The sequence below is a fragment of the Elephas maximus genome, chromosome 1, assembly GCF_024166365.1.
Source record: "Elephas maximus indicus isolate mEleMax1 chromosome 1, mEleMax1 primary haplotype, whole genome shotgun sequence".
Lineage (NCBI taxonomy): Eukaryota > Metazoa > Chordata > Mammalia > Proboscidea > Elephantidae > Elephas > Elephas maximus.
The window spans coordinates 218,349,227-218,371,407 of record NC_064819.1 but is presented as its reverse complement, the minus strand read 5'-3'; the positions used below and the strand labels follow the sequence as shown (position 1 = coordinate 218,371,407).

Here is a 22,181-nt window from a genome sequence, read left to right as displayed (position 1 = left end):
TGTTGTTATACTTGAGTTCATTGTTGCAGCCACTGTGTCAATCCACCTTGTTGAGGGTCTTCCTCTTTTCCAATGACCCTATACTCTGCCAAGCATGATGTCCTTCTCCAGGGACTGATCCCTCCTGACAACACGTCCAAAGTATGTAAGACGCAGTCTCGCCATCCTTACCTCTAAGGAGCATTCTGGTTGTACTTCTTCTAAGACAGATTTGTTCGTTCTTTTGGCCGTCCGTGGTGTATTCAATATTCTTCGCCAACACCACAATTCAAAGGTGTCAACTCTTCTTCCATCTTCCTTATTCACTGTCCAGCTTTCACATGCATATGATGCAATTGAAAATACTATGGCTTAGGTCAGGCATGCCTTAGTCTTCAGGGTGACATCTTTGCTCTTCCACACTTTGAAGAGGTCCTTTGCAGCAATTTGCCGAATGCAATGCATCTTTTGATTTCTTGACTGCTGCTTCCATGGCTGTTGATTGTGGATCCAAGTAAAATGAAATCCTTGACAACTTCAATCTTTTCTCTGTTTATCATGATGTTGCTCATTGGTCCAGTTGTGAGGATTTTTATTTTCTTTATGTTTTATGTTGAGGTGTAATCCATACTGAAGGCTGTGGTCTTTGATCTTCATCAGTAAGTGTTTCAAGCCCTCTTCGCTTTCAGCAAGCAAGGTTGTGTCATCTCCATAAGGCAGGTTGTTAATGAGTCTTCCTCCAATCCTGATGCCTCGTTGTTGTTCATATAGTCCAGCTTCTCGGATTATTTGTTCAGCCTACAGATTAAATAGGTATGGTGAAAGAATACAACCCTGACACATACCTTTCCTGACTTTAAAAATCAGTATCCCCTTGTTTCGTCTGAACAGCTGCCTCTTGATCTATGTAAGGGTTCCTCATGAGCACAATTAAGTGTTCTGGAATTCCCATTCTTCGCAGTGTTATCTATAGTTTGTTATGATCCACACAGTCGAATGCCTTTGCATAGTCAATAAAACACAGGTAAACATCCTTCTGGTATTCTCTGCTTTCAGCCAGGATCCATCTGACATTAGCAATGATATCCCTGGTTCCACGTCCTCTTCTGAAACAGGCCTCGACTTCTGGCAGTTCCCTGTCGATATACTGCTACAGCTGTTTTTGAATGATCTTCAGCAAAATTTTGCTTGCGTGCGATATTAATGATATTGTTCTATAATTTCCACATTCGGTTGGATCACCTTTCTTGGAATAGGCATAAATATGGATCTCTTCCAGTCAGTTGGCCAGGAAGCTGTCTTCCATATTTCTTAGCATAGACAAGTGAGCACCTCCAGTGCTGCATCTGTTTGTTGAAACATCTCAATTGATATTCCATCAATTCCTGGAGCCTTGTTTTTCACCAATGCCTTCAGAGCAGCTTGGACTTCTTCCTTCAGTACCATCCGTTCCTGATCATATGCCACCTCTTGAAACGGTTGAATATTGACTAATTCTTTTTGGTATAATGACTCTGTGTATTCCTTCCACCTTCTTTTGATGCTTCCTGCGTCGTTTAATATTTTCCCCATGGAATCCTTCACTATTGCAACTCCAGGCTTGAATTTTTTCTTCAGGTCTTTCAGCTTGAGAAATGCCGAGTGTGTTCTTCCCTTTTGTTTTTCTATCTCCAGCTCTTTGCACATGTCATCATAATACTTTACTTTGTCTTCTCGAGAGGCCCTTTGAAGTACTCTGTTCAGTTCTTTTACTTCATCAATTCTTCCTTTTGCTTTAGCTGCTCGACGCTCAAGAGCAAGTTTCAGAGTCTCCTCTGACACCCAACTTGGTCTTTTCTTTCTTTCCTGTCTTTTCAGTGACCTCTTGCTTTCTTCATGGATGATGTCCTCGATGTCATTCCACAACTCGTCTGGTCTTCAGTGACTAGTGTTCAATGTGTCAAGTCTATTCTTGAGATGGTGTCTAAATTCAGGTAGGATATACTCCAGGTCATATTTTGGCTCTCATGGACTTGCTCTGATTTTCTTCAGTTTCAGCTTGAACTTGCATATGAGCAATTGATGGTCTTCCACAGTCAGCCCCTGGCCTTGTTCTGACTGATGATATTGAGCTTCTCCATCATCTCTTTCCACAGATGTAGTCAATTTGATTTCTGTGTGTTCCATCTGGAGAGGTCCGTGTGTATAGTCGCCGTTTATGTTGGTGAAAGAAGGTATTTGCAATGAAGAAGTCGTTGGTCTTGCAAAACCTACTTGGATAGTTCGACCAATTAAAAGACTCAAACTAAAATTTAAAAATTGTCAGGATAAGAAAAAGATGAAATCTGGTGTGGAAAACTCATTTCAAGATCCAGGACCAGGCCTGTACACCCTTAATTGCCAAACACCAGACCACATATATATACAATTCTGAGTCTTTCTGTATTTCTTTTTCTAGTATTTGCTACTCTTTTGTCTTAAATGGCTTTAAGGTCTGTGGACTAATAACTTCCCCTTGGTAAGTGAATGTTATTGAAATTATTGTTTTGTACCTAACCCTCATTGTTTTTAAAATGGTTTTGTTCTATCAGTTAGGTTTACCAATTGATAAGACAGATATGTAGAGGTAAACCCTTCTGTTTGTTTCCTTTATATTTTTCTTCATTAGTATTTTAATAATCGTTAAGTCATTTGTCGCACTCCTTGTTTACTCAAATATGCCCTTCTTTAAGGGATCCTATTTTAGTTTTTAGGTCATTTGTATGTTAATTGCTCTTGTTTATTTCTTCCAGACAATTTTTCTCCATTATAAAGCCTTTCTTAACTTTGCCTCTTAATAACTACTGATGCCTGCAAAGATAATACTTTTGTCAAATTAGCTGAATCAGGAGCAAATACCTCCTGTTGTTAGATAAACAGCACCAGCAAAACACAGGAAGATATACACAAAGTACATCAACAAGCAGTATGGCTACATCCAGTCCTTCCAATCGAGATATCACCAGTATCTGGGCTGTTAACTCCCACAAGGGATAGGATCATGGTTATGAACCTTAATGCAAATTGGAATAACTGTATTCATAATTATTGTAATCATTGTTGGCACTGTCAAATGTATTACGAAATGTGTAGCCAAGGTGAGTCAAAAACATGTCCCAAAACAACTAATGCATATTGACTCTACACTTTTGCAACACAGTGGATGGGTCCCACACCTTGAACTAGCTTTCCTGAAAAGGCCAAGTTATTCTTTCTCGATAGGCATATCCTAAATCTGCACAGTATGGTGAAAACCAACACAGAGCATAGTGAAGAACCAGATGGTATCTGGCAGAGATTACAGATGCATAGTGAAGAACCAGATAGTATCCAGCAAAGAGTACAGACAATAAACCTAACAGTAAAATCAAACGGCTGTAAATTTAAAGACCTAAAACTTATGGGCTGCCATCTAGGAAAGCCAAGTGCATGCTGAAGATAACGTAAGGCCAGAAGCAGAGTCGATGCTGAAGATAATATAAGACCATACAAAAGACAGGGATAGTGTGATCAAAGGACATTCAGCTGAAATCCTTGATCGAAAGGGGATTGAAGTAGAGAGTGAAAACCCCCTAAATCTTATAGGAAAGCTAGGTTAAGGTCCAATTTCCCTTTCCTCTAGTTATGTGATAGAAAAACTGGCACACCAGGTTTCTCCACTAGTTAAATAATAAGTGTATCTAAGTAAAACAAAGAAGAAAATGCTCCATGACTTATATCATCTGATTTAAGTTAAAGGTGGTTATAAGACAATGCCAGGACCCCAACCCCAGTTGTTAAGAATCTCTTGTGGTAGAAGTGGAAATGCAATAAAGAGATAAGAATACCTATACGCTCTTTGGGTGGCACAAACAGTTAAGAGTTTGACTACTCACTGAAACATTGGCAGTTCAAACCCATCCAGAGGTGCCTCGCAAGACAGGCCTGGCAATCGGTTTCTGAAAGGCCTTGAAACTCCTATGGAGCAGTTCTACGCTGCGTGCGTGGGGCCACTATGAGTCAGAACTGACTCAATTGCAACCAGCAACAATAACATCCAAAGTCTAAAGAAGGCTTTCATAATCTGTTTTTTAAAAACCCTAAAAATCTTTTTTAAGGTCTGTAAATACTACTTGTGGAGAAAAGTTAACATAGCATGCCTGAGACTGCTATCCTTAGAAAGGTCTGGTCCTTGGTTGGCATCTGGGAATTTGGCTTTTGGGGAAAGACGGGCTCCCATCATTCTCACACATAATAGGGGCTCACATTGCCTAAACTGTTTGTATAAACAAAGTAGTTTAGGCAGAACATCTGCTTTTCTTCTGGAAATCTGGCAGTTTGTTATATGTGAAGCAGAGGGTGACTAAATGACTAACTCCTAATAAAACCTCTGGACTTCAGGGCTCAGGTAACTTTCCCTGGCAGGTAACATTCCAAATGTATTGCTGGAAAAGTGCATCCTGTGTGACTCCACTGGGACAGGACTCTTGGAAGCTTGTTCTTGGTTTCCTCTAGACTTTGCGTCATGTGCCTTTTCACTTTCCTGATCTTGATTTGTGCATTTTCACTGTAACAAACCATAGCTGTGAGTACAACTACATGCTGAGTCCTGGGCAACCTCCTAGTGAATCACTGAACTTGGGGTTGGTCTTGGAGACCCCAACACGCTATTTATAAAACTACTTTCTATATAGCTCCAAATGTTTCAAGTACAATGTTATATATACATTAACAGTTCATAACTTTAAGATGCAAATAGCTTAAATTAAGTACTATATCACAAAAACATAACTATTCACTTTTTGGATCACTGGAGAAATGACATTCAGAAGATTATGTGACATTCATTTTTCCCAAGTTCAAATTCACAGTTTTAACTGCAAATAGGGTTGAGACTTTAGTGCTTGGTTTGTACACATTATCTGTATATACATTAATATTTTTAATTTCCTCAAAAAGGAAAGGATCCCCATCTTCATCTTTCTTTGTCCCCATCCTCATTCTTTTTTTTTTTTTTTCCTTCCCCCATCCTCATTCTTAAAAACCAATGAACAAACAAATCCAAACATAAACCCAAACAAAACAGTTATTGCCCAACACAATTTAGGTAGTTTTTTTTTAAAGTGATGCATTCTTACCATGTGGAGTGATTGTCTGCACAGGCTTGGTAGGCGACCGCACATTCCATATAGTCAAGGTGCCATCTGAATGACTGCAAATAAACTGCTTCCCTTCATGATGCCACGCAACAGAGTGGATAGCCTACACAAGAGGGATGAAGAATTCCATTTTTAAAAACAAAAATTTATTCAAACACCAAACTATTTACAATTGCCTTATAATTAACTTTTACTTTAAACTTTTTCATATTTCCCAAGCAGAAGTCAATACATTAACTTTACGTGTCACAATTATCAGGCCTCTTGCCAACAAAAGAAATTTAATTTGAAATTGGCACTGCTTTAATTCTTTTTAGTTTTGTTATTCCTCAAGCCAGTATAAGAAAGATATGATAATGATATATGTATTATTGACCAGTACAGGAAAACAAAATGTATTCTTGTAGTTTCTTTGAATACCATACCTGAATATAAATTACCAAGTAGTTACAAAGAACTTATCATTAGAAAATTATGTGCACTGACAGATAGAAGAATATTTCTAAAATTCTAAGAAGGCAAGAATGGCAATTTGCAGGTAAAATCAATTAAAAAAACGACAGGTTGAGCTTCAAGACATGCTATCCCCTTCCACACAGTAATTACTGAGGTAATTTCTAAAATTAGAGGAGACTCTCTTTTGGCCAAAAATTTACCTTATACTTCTGAACCACTTAAAAAAAATGGCATTTGTACTCTTTCTTAAGTCTTCTTGAGAAACTGAAGCAGACATTTATGTAAACCAAGTGGGAACAGCAAATCTCACTAACCAAATTTGTCATGCTGAGAACGAAAAGAATGTGGGTTAGGGGCAAACATGAATAGTTGATGGGAGAAGATTCGAAGTATAAAGTAAGACATATAACTTGAGATTAAGAAAGTTTGCATGTAAGTGGGCTTGTGTATTTTTCAAAGGAGAGAATACATAGTTTCTAGCAGATTCTCAAAAGGTTTTGAAAAAAAACTTTTTTAAACTATAGATACAGAAGAATAAGAGGAACAGGCAGTGAGAGAGATAAAAGGTAGAATGAATGGAAGACAGAAGGAGAACATGAGCGAGAGATGCAAAAGTTGTGGAGGAACAATATAAGTTCAGGACAGAGGAACCAAGTGAAGACTGGAAAGAAGCAGAGATGGTACAGCCACTGTCATAGCTCTAAAGAAACACGTTGTACATACAATTCTAAATGTTTTTTAAAATATGCAATGTCGGACAAGAAATTGTAACTATAATAAAGGTCTTAAGCTGGTTAATGGATTAAAAAGTGTGGCATCAATATTTTCATCTTTAATAAAATTTTTAAAAAACAAAGGAACTACCAACTATGATACATACAAAAAATTTAATAGCTATTAATATTATTAGCTTTTGGCAAAAGTAGTTCATGTGATGCTTTGTTCTGTTCTTATCAAGTAAGAGGGCTATCTTGACAGGTAATTTTCTGGAAAGACAGAGCAGGCTTGCTATTCACCTATCAAATTTTGCTCTCAGTAACTCAAAAAGGTGGGTTTTGCAAACAAATCAGTATTATCAGAATCACTTCACAGTAAAAGCTATATATAAACCTTAGTCCAGCTGCTGTTATATTACACATCAATAACAATTTCTAGCAAAGTTATACCAAAAATAGTTTCTTTTCTCCTAGGAAATAAGATATTTATCCTAAAATTCAATTCAAAAGCAACATTGATTCTTAGTGCAATTTATATATACACTGTTGCTAAAACAGTTAGAAAAATGTCTAAAAAATTTTACAATGCAGACTTTTATTTCAAGTTATAATGTTTACAAATATATGGAAAGCAAATACTGAAAATATTCTGTAATTTTATTCTCGTGTAATCAAATAATAAAGTGAATGTTTTAACATTCAATGAATTATTTCTTGTATACATGAAGAATACATTAAATTGTACAGTTTTTTGTCATAGTATTTTAACTAGTGAACATTTCAATATTCCAATCTAGAAGGCAGACAATAGTAATACTGTATGATTGAACAAGATAATTATTGAATGATATATTTTATAAGATAGTTGATTAAAACATTATTACATATTGGATATAAAATGATTCATAGCTTCTCTCTCTCTCTAGTTAAAGATTTTAAACATAAGTTCAAATACTGCCATTTTCAATAAAAGTAAAACCCAATAGAACTTTCTGAAGTTTTGATTTTTGATGATTTTGAAATTAGATATTTTGGATATGTTACCAAATTATTACTTTTTGAAAGTATTGTTTTATCTTTGGTGGATGTGTGTGAGAGAAAATAAGCAGAAAATCATCTGTCTTAAAAGTAAGCACCAGTCTAAACTCAGAAGAAAAACATCTTAATCTTAAAGGAGTAAATGCTGTGATTAGTATCTGCAGTGCTAACAAATATTTCTTTAAAGCTGTTACCGATGCCAATACTGTGAGTTACAAACATAGCTTATTCCTATGTTCTTTTAAAAAAGGCTTGACAGTCCTGACATACAAATGTATCCAAAGATCTAGGGATGCAAAACTTCTCCTTTTAACTTTACTACCCATATTTCTATCAGTTGCTTCTCAGTTTAGTAGGAAAAAACAACGGAAAAGCAGAATTAAAAAGGCACTGATAAATGACCCTACACATATGACAAAGAATCATTAAAGATGTTCATATGTATTAAATTATTGTCTTCAAATATCAATATTTTTATATTCATATTTTGTATCTGACTTCTGCAACCACTTTGATTATTTTTAAAAAGAATACTGATATTTTATTAGCAGTTATAATCTAAAAAGACTGGAACATCCATTGAAGAGATATAATTTTCTACATAGATTAAAATATCACATGCAGAAAACATCTATACAAAATTAAGAATACCACTCACATATGCTCAAAAACTATCATTTAGCCATATCCAAGGCAGAGGAAAGTTTACCAATTTGCAGCCTGTGATTACAAAGCAACAAAAGCTTAATAAGCATACAAAGATGGATTTCTGTTCCCATTACTCTCAGTCATCCACATCATCCCCACCAAAAGAAGACTGTCATGGATTGAATTGTGTCCCCCCAAAATATGTGTATCAATTTTGTATCAAATTGACACAAAATATGTGTATCAATTCCCAGTACAGTGTGACTGCCCACCATTTTATCATCTGATGTGATTTTCCTATGTGTTGTAAATCCCATCTCTATGATGTTGATGAGACCGGATTAGCAGCTGTTATGTTAATGAAGCAGGGCTCAACCTACAAGATTGGACTGTGTCTTGAGCCAATCTCTTTAGAGATATAAAAGAGGGAAGCAATCAGAGACATGGGGACCTCAAGCCACCAAAAAACAAGAGCCAGGAGAATAGTGCCCCCTTTGGACCCAGGGTCCCTGCACTGAGAAGCTCCTTGACCAGGGGAAGATTGATGACAAGGACCTTCCTCCAGGGCCAACAGAGAACGACTTCCCCTGGAGGTAGACGCTGAATTTGGACTTTTTTTGGCCTACTAGACTGTGAGACAATAAACCTCTGTTTGTTAATGCCATTCGCTTGTGGTATTTCTGTTAAAGCAGCACTAGATAACTAAGACAGAAACTAAACAATTAAAACTATACCAAAGAGGCAAACTGTTTCTAAGGAGAAATCTGTTGTCATTTTTATCTGTTTCTCTATATGGAATGTGCTTTTTTTCCTCTGGATGCTTTTAAGATTTTTTTCTCTCACTGATTTTAAGCAACTGAATTATAATGTGCTTTTGTGCATTTGTTCCGTGTTTCTTTTGCTAAAGGTTATTTCAGCTTCTTCGATCTCTGGGTTTATAGCTTTCATCAAATATGAAAAGTTTTTGGAAACTATTTCTTCAAATATATTTTCTATCTACCCTCCCCATTCTGCAACTCCAATTATATGTATATTAATTAGTCGGCTTGAAGTTGTACCATAGCTCATTGATACACTGTCCATTTTTTTCTTTCCTTTTTCATATTGAAAAACTTTAACTGTGATGTCTTCAAGTTTATTAATCTTTTCTTCTATAATATCTAATCTTCTAGTAATATCACTCAGAATATTTTTCATCCAGACATTTTATTTTTCATCTCTAGAAATTCCATCTGTGCATGTTTTTAAGTCTTCCATGTCTTTCCTCAACATCTTATGTTTTTGTCTATCTTCTTCAGCATAATATCAGTTTTAATATCTTGTCTACTAATTCTGAGAAGTCCTGGTGGTTCAGTGGTTAAAGTCCTCAGCTACTAACCAAAAAGTTGGCAGTTTGAACTCACCAGTCACCCCATGGGAGCAGATGTGGCAGTCTGCTTCTGTAAAGATTTACAGCCTTGGAAACTCTATGGGCAGCTCTATTCTGTCCTACAGGGTCAACTCGATGGTGGTGGGTTTGGTTTTTTGGGTTTCTACTAATTCTATCTTTTGTGTCATTTCTGTTTTACTGACTGCATTTTTCTTCATTAACCTACTGCCATTGAGTCTATTCCAACTCATGCCAATCCCATGTGTATGAGAGTAGAACTGTGGTCCATAGGGTTTTCAATGGATTTGAACCTCCAACCTCTCAGTAAACACAGCATGTTAACCATTCGTACTACCCAGGGACTTCTTCTCCTCATTATGAGTCATATTTTCTGGCTTCTTTACATGCTTCATTATTTTTTATTTGACAGGGGTGGCAAGAAGATTTTATGTTTTGAGCTATGAGAATATATTATCCATTATAAAAAAAATTTTGTTATTCCAATTACAAAGCTTGACTAAACTAAAATCACCAATTAAGTTCTTACAGAAGCTGTTCTGAATGAGAAAAAAATGACAACTTTTGATTAGCAAAACTAACATTATTACCTCATCATATGTGTATCTGTAGTCAGCCTTCTTTGATTTGAGGTCCCATAAAACTACTGTTCCAGATTCAAAGCCAATTAAAAGCTGTAATAAAGAAAAAGCCACATTACCTAGGAATGACATCGATTATATGAAACATTTATTTGGTGACAATAAAGATAACTATTGTCATTTATATGGTTCAAGGATAAAATTATAATTAAACATTTTTGGAACTGACTTGACAGCAATGTTTTTATTGATAATTACTAATCAGGTAGATGACAACTGAGAACACTGCAAATTTGTATGCCTTTGACAATTAGGGACTCAACATACATCATGAAACTGATTTACGAAAAGGAAAACAGTACTATTTTGAAATCATAACTGCTTACCTTTATTAACACGTTGTAATAAAATACTGATAAAACAACATTTATATATGCTTTAGAGTTTACAAACTTTACTAGTTCAACACATTATCAGGCAATATCAAGATGGAAGGAAAGTTTTCATTTATCCCACCATGCCTCCCACCCAAAGGCTTAGATTTTACACAAGTATCTTTCACAAGAAAAAGAATAAGGGAGGATATAGGTTAATGTCACTTGTTTCATATTAAGTCTCTTTCAAAATATACAATTCTAATATTGTGAATTAATTCCAGCAGTCCAGTTATCCATTTGTTTTCCCAGTAAGGCAAACTAAGAGAACAGTGTTAAACAATATACAGGCAAGATCTCTCCCACCAATTGAGAGAAGAAAATCCTGCGTAAACACCTTCACAAAATCCAGAAGTGTCACAAAAGTGATTTCTAATAGTGTTACAAGTTTCCCAGTATTTACTTAAAATGTCATAAAATTATATAGGTAGAGAAATACCATTATTAAACTGAACTTCCTGAAAGATTGGCTTGAATTAGATAATAGATCCATGGACAAGAAAATTTTGGTTTTTAACTGTAACAGCTAATATTTACATTAACCACTAAGAAGACTCAGTTGCTGCGACTCTGATTCGTGGCAGCCCCACATGTTTCAGAGCGGAACTGCATCCCACAGGGTTTTCAGCAACTGTGACCTTTTGGAAGTCGATCACCAGGGCCTTCTTCCTAGACACCTCTGGGTAGATTCAAACCTCCAGTCTTTTTGTTAACAGCCAAGTGCTAACGTGTCTGCACCATCCAGGGACTCCACCCAAGTTAACAATAGCTAGATATTGACTACGTGAAACTGATTTCAAAGTATTAAAAATTAAATGTAACTAGCACAAGATGGTTAAAAATATTGTATTCAATAAATTACATTTTTAAAAACCTCTATTAATTTGAGCTGTTTATGAGGAAAAATTTCGGGGAAATGAGGTATAAAGACAACTCTAACATAAGGCAATATGTGGTAAGCACCATAAAAATTGTATAACTAAAGTATTAAAAAGAATTCACATGCAAAAGAAAATATTTTTGGTTAGTTTATCAGAAAAGCAGGGAAAATATTCTGAATAAGTCAAATATAAATAACTTTTAATTATATTTATTTTACTTATTTTTTGATTCTATAAAACTGTAAATGATTCTAATTTTTCTACTTGTTCTTTATAACGTATAAGCCATTGAGTATATAAGATAGATAATTGTTAGGAATCTCAATTGTGCTGGTTAAGTGTGTTCCTAGAATAGTTTACATGTGTGAAAAATAAAAGGTCGAACCTTTCCCTCATCCATTGGATTATCACTTATGTGGACAACAGGTCCTGGGTGAGATTTAGATGACCTAAAAGAGAAAAAGTTAATAAGCTGTTTTCCTCAATTAAAAATGTCAATACAACTATATATTCATTACTATAAGAATAAATAAATGAAAATAAAGATCTATTTATGAAGAATGAAAACATTTCAATAAGTGATCAATCATGGATGTACAGTTCTTAACATGTATTAAAATGGCAATGGTGGGGGGGGAAGATGACTCTTGTGTTGATGCAAGCCAGCACAATTTACAATTAAAAACACATCCTGTATAGCAAGGAGTTTTCAATTTGGGCAAAGTTTTCAGCACGGAAAATTTGTTCTTATGGTAGAATTCTCAAAGTCAGTATTTTTTAAATGAACCAGCACCTAAAACATTGATATTTCACTCAATTCTAGTCTCCACTGGGGTATGCCATCTTGTTCCACAGCTTACACCAGAAAGAGCAAAGTTCCTATTCTATTAATACAAACAATCTACAACAGTAATGCCACTTACACCTTCTCAGAGAAAAATACGCCCTACAGATAAGAATATAGTTGAATTGATACGTAAAGAGTACGAATAAGCATATCTCTATTCTTAAACTCCTAGGTTTGAGAGACCACTCCACTTCATGAGAACCATCTGTAAGACTATACAGACACCTGCAGCAGGCCTACCCACTAGATGTTATGATCAACTCAAAGAACAGATCATGCAACTCACTCTAAGAAAGGTCTGATGGTATGGTAATAATATCCCTACCACAGTCAGGAAAATCAGGCTTTAAGCACTTTTATAGTTGTACCAACACATTAGTTAAGAAACATGCCATAAAATTCTTTATGTAAAGAGATATAAATGCAAAGAAAAAAAAAACTGAAAAGCTCCTTAAGCTGAGATTTTTATATCTGAGCAATATAAAAACAAACTTGTAGAAGAAATAAAAATTTTTCTTCTATTTTTTTGATACAAAAATTTTTTAAGAACAAGCAAAAAGTTTACACTAAAGATTCTTTGCATCCTATAATTTAATCCAGTTTTTGTTAATATTAGCAAATGAAATCGTGCTTATATCAAAAATAAGTGAAATTAACTTTCAAGCAAACTCTGCAATATGTTAACTTTAGCAAACATTTACATTATATATTTGTTAATTATTAAATCATATCAAGTAGTGGTTTAAGATCAGTATCTTCAAATACTACTGGCAACCCATTAGTGAGTCATGAAATCAGTTTATAGGCCATGACCAGCACTGAAAGGGAAATAATTATGAGATAAATGAACAGAAAAGATGAGGTACTCTGCACCTAGTAAGATGAATGACTGTTTCATTAAACTTGTGTTACAGCTTATATATATGTTAATATATGCATATATACATATATATAGCATTTAAATTTACAAATAGTCAATAGGACAATAGTTGAAAGTGAATAATGAACCTGTATTTAACAGCATGAACATGTGACACATAATTTATTTCAACGGATTTACTGACTATTATATAGATATTATATATGGAACTGATACTTTCAGAGATGGAATATTTGCTCAAACTTACAGTTCAATGGCTTTATTCCACATAATGACGTAGCCTGAGAGTGCGAAGGACTCCACATTGACAATGTGTATATTACCTCGTTCAGTGCCCACGTAGAGCCACTTACTCTGGAAAGGCAGATGGCAAAATGTTACCCTGCAAGAGAAAATATATCCAAAAGGAAATTTGAAAAATACCTGGTAAATTTTATTAAATGCATTAGAAGTCAATCATGACACATGTAATTTAGGGAAAGCAAAAAAGATATACAGCCATCAGATTTATCTATGTATTGTGATTAATATTTAACTATGCTAACTCAACTTCTAAGTCAAAAATAAGGCCCTACAGTAAATAGCATGGCATGCTGGAAAGATGAGTTTTGAAGTTAGAATGTGTTTAAAATCTCCTGTTCTTCACTAACTGTATAATCCTGGGCACATCACAAATTCAACTTTTAAGCCACAAGCTATAATCCAATAGCCACATCGCCTCTGGAAACTACCGCATTCATTTCCTAGAAGTCACTAAGCACATTAATCCATTCAGTACCTATGCTTACTGTTCTTTCCAAGAAAGTGCTCCTCCCTCCCCTTTGTTCTAATACTACCTCCCATTCAAATTGATGTTCCAATCCTTTTGCATCTCTCTCAGGCTTGCTGGGTATTATAGTTAGGGTCTATCTTCCTTATTAATTTGCAAGCCTCTTGAAGGGCAGAGACTCTCTGCACTCAGACTTAACCAGTGTTTTTGAAGTATATTTGAACTATCTCCTCCTGTGCCCTGATGACATGGGTGGCCTTCTTTAAATTATAATAATTTATAACCATGTACTAAACTTTCATTATCATTCCCCCCAAAATTCAGACATTTTCTACATCAGCTCATTTGATTTCAAGGTAAAGAATGGAAACTACCTTATCTTTTTTGTTGCACTTATGGAGCCCTGGTGGCACAGTGGTTAAGTGGTCAGCTCCTAACCAGAAGGTGAGCAGTTCGAATCCGCCAGCAACAGCTTGGAAACCTCAAGGGGCAGTTCTAGTCTGTCCTGTAGACTAGCTATGAGTTGGAATCGACTCAACGGCAACGGGTTTGTTTTGGGTTTTATATATATATACAATTTTATTGGTGTTATTGCCATTGAGTCAGTCATGAACATCTGATATATTTTATTTCATATGGATTTACTGAGTAACTATTATATAATATTATCACATATCATACTGGTATTTATGCAAAAGAAAGGAAAAATTCATCTATGTAAGACTTGCGCATGGATGTTCTTAACAGCTTTGTAATAGCTAAAAACTGGAAACAACCCAAATGTGCACCAACAGGTAACTGGATGAACAAATTGTGATACATATAATAAATCTCTAGCAACAAAAAGGAAAGAATCACTGATAGATGCAACAACACTGATGAATCTCAAAAGCATTATGCTGAGTGAAAACTGCTAGACGAAAAAGACATACTGAATGACTCATTTATATACAATTCTAGAAAATGCAAACTAACCTACAGTGAGAGGAAGCAGATCAACGGTTGCCTGGAAATAGCGGGTCAGGGAGATGACACAAGTGGGGAGGAATTACCATGAGGAAACTTTTGGGGATGATGGGTAGGCTCATTATTTTGATTGTGATGACGGTTTCATGGATGTGTATATGTCTGAAAATTTATCAAGTTGCACACTTTGAATATGTGCAGTTTATTGTATATCAATTATACCTCGATAAAGCTGTTTTTAAAAAATGTCTGTTTTCAGAGATTTATGGATTTAGGAATGATGAAAGCAGACTGTGTGTTTAACATGTAAACACAAGCTCTGGAGTGACTGCATGGGTTCAATTTCCAGGTCTGTCACTCATTAGGGTATGACCCTAGGTAAATTACTAAATCTCACAGAGCCTCAGTTTCCTAAGTATCCAAGCTACCTCACAGTATTCATCTGGGAATCAAATAAGACAAAGTATGTTATATGCTTAGAACACTACCTGACACAAGTTCAGTAAATATTGCCATCGTTGCTGTTGAGTCAATTCTGACTCACAGTGACCCTACAGGACTGAGTAGAACTACCCACAGGGTTTCCCAGGAGCGGCTGGAGGATTCAAACTACTGACCTTCAGTTTAGCAGCCAAGCTCTTAACCACCACCCCACCCAGGCTTCCAATAAATGTTAGCTAATTATTATTAAAAACAAGTGATATTCTACCAATTAGAAGCTATAGGTAAATTTTAACTATACGAAATAAATAAAAGTAGCAACAGCATGTTGGCTATGAAATGAGAAATGCAACAAAAATCATAAAAACAACTATCTAATTGGAAACGTATTGTAAATTAAAATACAAATATAGCAGAACACTTTTAAAGTTCATATTGCAAAATAAATAAGCTGAAATAATGACAGGCTGAAAAAATATCAGAAAAATCCAACTTCCCAATCTGTTTCACTGTTTGCAACTCTATTATTCTCCATTCTATAAAAGCAGTAGCTACTAACTTCCTCAATACAATTATATAACCCTTCTTTGATTTTAATACTAACAAAATTATTTAAATATTATAACATGCTTACAAAATTTAAACTTATCTCCTTAAGGGCAAAGATTTTAGACTTATCAAATAATATTTTTTTTAGTACAGCAAAAGCATACAGTAACTATAAATATTTAAATAAATGATGTAAAAATATTTTCACTGTTCAGAAATAAAAGTGTAAAACTTCTCCCTAGACTCACTTTCTCAATATTAGCCACCATTCAAAGATTTTTCCTCAGTCAACTCTACAACCAACTTACAGTGCTTGACTATTTTAAGCATCTATGTTTTTCATAAGTGATAAGAATAAACTACTTAATATTTAATATTTCAACAAGGAACTTAAAGTGTTCACTTAACTAACCTGGTACCAAGACTTTAACATAGTCCCTAGAATCTGAATTTTGCATACTTAAAAAAAAAACAAAACTAGACATCATGGGAGTTTAACATCATGAAAGTTAAAAACTACTCTGCTCCATAACTCTCTTCATTATTTAAGTACACTATGGGGAGGCGGGGAGGGGAGGTCAAATACTATAGTTTTTATCACAATTAACCCCAAAATCTTAATTAAAAAAAGAAACAATTAGCAGATTTTAATTGCTCTGAATATGTAGGAATAGTGGGAAAACTAAAATTCTGTGTTGCAACCAAATAAAATCATATCATGCCAGTAATACTATGGAAAGGTCAATAAGAAAATGTGGCTCCCCAAAGCATATTACTAGAAAAGCAACTCAATCAACAAGCTCTACCAAGAAATGTAAGATCCAAATTATGCGCAATAATAATCAGTAAGTTACCAAAAGGTGAAACTGCTGGTTGAGACATACTGGACTTGATACACTGTGTTTAACAGTATTCTTTCACTGTGTCATATAAACATTAGCTTATTTCTTCATTTACGAAATAAGAATCTTGGCCTTCTTTACTGAAAGCTTAAAGAATAAAACGAATAACTATATAAGCTTTTACATAATAATTAAAATTCATAATAAAATTATAGTGATTACTTAAAAGGAGTTATATATTAAAGCACTTAAGACAATAGACTATATATGTATATATGTGTGTGTATACACCTACACCCACACATAGGGAGGAAAAGACAGAAAGAGAAGATAAAGAGATTTGTTGCTATTATTTAATGACTCTAAGGAAGTTATCCAAGATAGAAACCTGGTATTTTTCAGTAAAATCTGTCATGAAACTAATGGCACTACACAGCCTTGGGGCAGATTTCAAACTTAAAGAGTTCAGAACAATAGATCTGAAAAATACATTGAAATAACTAGAAATTTCAACAAAAACGAAGTATCATATGTGGTAATCTATAGTCTCCCAGTGAGTCTCACCTCCCTCCCTATAACTGCACCCTTGTTTAGTCCCCTCCTGTACTAACTCTAGGACTGACCATGTGATATGCATTGGTCAATGCGGCATTAGCAACTGTGTTACAAGTAAAGCTTTGAAAAGCATTTGCACACTGCAGCTTACTCTCTTTCTTACGCTTGTGGAACCCAGGCACCATGTGATGAAGCCCAGACTAGCCTACTGGAGACACTGGCTCAGCTTACAGACATCATGAGCCACCAGACCTGTGAGTAAAGCAAGCTAGATTACCAAACCCAGCTGAGCTTCCAGATGACTACAGCTGCATAAGTGACTACAGGCAAGCCTGACCCAGATTACTGATCCACAGAATGGTGACCAAACAACACGTTTATTATTTTAGTCTCTAAGTTTTTGAGATGTTTCGCTATGCTGCAACAGATGATTGATACATTATATAATATACTCAACCAAAAGCTTTTTAGTTGAAAATGCACTAATAAGGTTATATATTTTAATATTAAAGAATGGCATCTTAATGTGAACCTGAAAAGGTGCCTTAAAATGGATAAGTTGAGCCAAGAGGATTCTGAATGAAACAAATGTATTAGAAATGCATAGATAATGAAGCTGAATTCCCTCGGCATGTCACTAAATAGAGTTGCATTCTAAATCCCTATGCTTGATCTAAACACAGACATCTTATATGTACCATTACTGGGAATATGATAATTCTTTGCTTGAGGGACTTAAAAAATGTATGTTATGTGTTAGGAAGTAACACATATATCCTATGAACTATTTAGCCTAGTAACAGCTTGTCAAATATTATGTAGTAAACAGGCATCAAATTTGGAAGATTTTACTATTACCAGCTTTCTCTGATAGAATACGTACAGCCTCCTATGTTGAAATTAATCATCTATTAACAAGGGCATAAATACAACATACAGATGATTATAATTTCAGAGTTTAATCCATGGAAAGGAATATGAGCCAATAAGCTCATCTATAAGCCTATGTCACCATTAGTCTGACATGACAGGATACATATTGTCCCTTTTATATTCTCAGCAAATACCACAGTACCTTGCACCTAATAAGTGCTCAATGAGTATTTGTTAAATGAGCAAATAAACTATAGAAAGTGTGTGGATTTTTATGTTAACTAATAAAACAACCATCAGAGTTTTCTTGACTTGCCACCTCCCCCAGCCATCCTCAGGGCCTGGGCCTAATTTAAACAATTATCATATTGTCAAATCCATGCCAAAAAGAAGACATATTTTTAATGCCAAGTACGATCACACCATTGTCTTACTTAAAAAAACACTAATGGCTTCCTACCTTCTACCATAATGCCTCTTAGGCAATACTTAGTGACATTTTGTGGTTCATACGTCTGGGAAAAGGAAATAGAGATATAAAGTTTGCTAGATTTGGGCAACTGGTACTTAACACTCATTCCCATACTCTTCTGTACGCCTTCCTGGGCCACAGATGCTGGAAAACTAAAACCTACATTTCCTGCTCTCCTACAGCTGGGTCGAGATGAGACCTAAGTGTCTACTAACTGGATGTCCTTGCGATTTGGGAGGCAGAAGTGAGGCAGCAATCACCTTTCTCCTGCCGCTTCTGCTGGCAAGGACATTCATTCACGGGGACCTGAGTCGTAAGCGAGAGTGAGGCCTAGACACAGTACTCCGAGGGTCTAATTATGAGCTTCAAATGGTGAGAGGCAGTTGTAGTGGCAGTTGCCCACAACCTGGTTGCAGCTATGGTGACACATTCTAAAACTCAGTAGGTCTACACCCTTCCAAATATTTAACAGGTACATAAATTCCTTTATGCTTAAAATCTTTGGTTTCCATTCCTTCATTGAACCCTAATACAGCAAGAAAATAAAATGCACCAAATTTGTAACTTATCTATACAACAGGCTATAAAACAAGCAAGCAAAAAAACTAAACCTGTTGCCATTGAGCCCATTCCAACTCACAGCAGCCCTACAGGACAGAACAGAATTGCCCCACAGGGTTTCCAAGGCTCTAATTTTTACAGAAGCAGACTGCCACATCTTTCTTCTTCGGAGTGGCTGGTGGGTTTGAACCTTTTGGTTAGCAGTTGAGCACTTAACCACTGTGGCTCCAGGGATCTATTTACAACTGACAGCCTAAAGTGACCAAAAAAATACCCATTTATAATATGTCTTACTAAGATAATGTTATTCATCTAATGTGTCAAAGTTGAAAAAAAGGACGAGACTCTTTCTTATAGTTGTATAGAAGGCCTTTCATAAGGTAGAACTTTTATATCTTTCCAAAGTTACCCAATTTAGAGTACACACCCAGCAATGTCTAACTAGATACAACACCCTAACACGTGAGATTACTTCATGACTTTATGCCTGTGAACACAACAGAAAGCCTTTTTGCCCTTTGTCAACCTGGCAAATCCCTACTAACCCTATGAGTCTATTAATATGGGTTCTGCTCTAACGCTTTCACTAAAATTCCTAAAATATAATGATACATTAATTTTTTCTAGAAAATCTTTAAAATTCCATATAGAAAATTCCATTACATTCATCTAACATAATGTTTCCATTGAATTGCAATTTACCATTTTATCTTCCTTAGTCAATTATAACTTCAGTATCTCTCTCGAATTTATCACAGTTTTTGCATGGTCTAGAAATACAATGTTTGTCAAACGAATTAACGCTAAAGGAAATATGAAACACACAGGTGTTATTTGGTTGTTGTTGTTGTTAGGTGCCGTCGAGTCGATTCCAACTCATAGCAACCCTACAGGACAGAAGAGAACTGCCCCATAGAGTTTCAAAGGAGCAACTGGTGGATTCAAACCGCCGACCTTTTGGTTAGCAGCCGTAGCACTTAACCACTATGCCACCAGCATTTCACATTTTAAATTACTTGTACCTTATACAGTCTAAAAAAAAAAAATTTTTTTTATACAGTCTTGTTATTAAATGAAAATTTAAGTTTGTATTAATAAATATAGAAATGGATTAAAAATAACAGCAGAGTCAGTTGAAAGCAATTTATAGACCTGTTAAAAGGATTTCCTTTCTACTTGTGGTCCCATATATCTTGTCTGATAAATGCCACAGCTACTTTAGGAAAATCATCATCATCATCTCTAACCTAGAAAGACAATGTAGATGCTTCACAAAATAAGCTTCGGAGGTCTTTGAAAGTTGTTTTGCATTTGTATTGATTTACAGGCAGTTCCTGGTTACGAACACTCAAGTTATGTACAACCCATAATTACGATTTACATACTACAATGGTTCCCAATAACAAATAGGTGCTACTTTGAGATGCACACCAAAACATTATCACTGTATTATTATACTAAATATGTTTTAGTGTATTTGGAAGTGTTTCTTTAATGTTTTTTATGCATAGAAAGCTACACTATATACTATATACTATATACTATATACTATATACTATATACTATATACTATATACTATATACTATATACTATATACTATATACTATATACTATATACTATATAAAAATATATATATACTATATACTATATACTATATACTATATTATATACTATATACTATGACAAACATTTGAGTTACTGATGTTAGATATGAACCTTACCTAGCTGTTCCGAATTATGCGCAAATTCAAGTTAAAGACAGACTTAGGAACTCAACTTGTTCATAATCCAGAGACTGCCAATACTAAATTCTTTATTAATTGTATCTCAATTTTTATAAAATATTTTAAAAGCTTTAGAAATATGTCCAAATAAATCATGATATTAACCTTTCTTATAAAATGAGACCTTAAAAAACAGCATCAACAACTACCAAAACACTGAATATCAACAACTGAAACAAAGGATATCAAATAGGAAAATAGTATATATCAACTACAGAAATAATAACAACTGAAAAAGCTGTTCCTTGTTGTACAGAGAATTTCTTAAAATTCTATTTTAAATCATCTTGCCTTGGGGAATAAAGATAACCAGGGTATTTTTATACAACAAATGCTGTGACAAACAAAAAGTAACCTGGTAGTCATCAGCAGTGGCGGCACAGAAGTTAAAACAGCTCGGCTGCTAACAGAAATGTCAGTGGTTCGAACCTACCAGCTGCTCCATGGGAGAAAGATGCAGCAATTTGCTTCCGTAAAGATTTTCAGCCTTGGAAACTCTGTGGGGCAGTTCTACTTTGTCTGATAGGGTTGGAATCAACTCAACAGCAAAGAGGCATCAGCAAGACTTAACTGTATTTTCTGTGAAATGCCTCATTTCTGTCTTCGATTTTTATATTAGATTGTCTTTTATCATACTTTAATGGATAAAAATTTTTTTTTTTTTTATCCATTAGGTGCACTGTAAATACCTTCCAGTCTATAGATTTTTTTTTATTAAAAACGTTCTCTCTCTCTACACACATACATGCATACACACAATCCAATAAAACCATTTATTATAAACTTACTATCTTAAATGACTTTTATTAGCCTTATTTTTATTATATGTTTGTCTTTCCCCTCCCCAAAATGTACTCTCTCCATAAATCCTATCGACAACCTGGAATATTTTTCCTTCAAGTCTATAAAATACAGAAACAAGGAATGCTGAGGGGGGATGGAGTCATTGTTTTTAAAAATGGGGATGTTAAACAAATTATTCTGAATCATGTTTTCTTATCCATCAATATCTGGTTGATGGAGCTTGTTACGGATCTAAATGAGTCCCCTAAAAATATGTGTTAACTTGGCTAGGTCATGATCCCAGTATTGTGTGACTGGCCACCATTTTGTCATCTGATATGATTTTCCTAAGTGTTATAAATCCTTCCTCTATGATGTTAATACCCCCACGCATCTGTCAATTTGTCCTACTGCGGGGGCTTGTGTGTTGCAGTGAAGCTGGAAGCTATGCACCATTACCCACGATGGACAGGTTTCCGCTGAGCTTTGAGACTAAGAAACACAAGGAAGAAGAACGCAGCAGTCTACTTCTGAAAAGAATTAGGCAGTGAAAACCTTATGAATAGCAGCAGAACATTGTC

The 22,181-nt window shown here is 35.0% G+C and overlaps 1 protein-coding gene across 4 annotated transcripts in view; it reads right to left on the bottom strand.

The window, feature by feature from the left end:
• The window catches only part of STXBP5 (syntaxin binding protein 5), a 207,520-nt gene that overhangs the window by 120,870 nt on the left and 64,469 nt on the right, over positions 1–22,181 (bottom strand). For all 4 annotated transcript variants that reach the window (XM_049903167.1, XM_049903181.1, XM_049903176.1 and 1 more), the window contains exons 5-8: positions 13,251–13,385; positions 11,662–11,725; positions 9,971–10,054; positions 5,115–5,238 (exon numbers count right to left, since the gene is read on the bottom strand). In XM_049903167.1, coding sequence (XP_049759124.1) covers positions 5,115–5,238; positions 9,971–10,054; positions 11,662–11,725; positions 13,251–13,385 — 407 coding nt within the window. The remainder of the gene's footprint in view (positions 1–5,114; positions 5,239–9,970; positions 10,055–11,661; positions 11,726–13,250; positions 13,386–22,181) is intronic.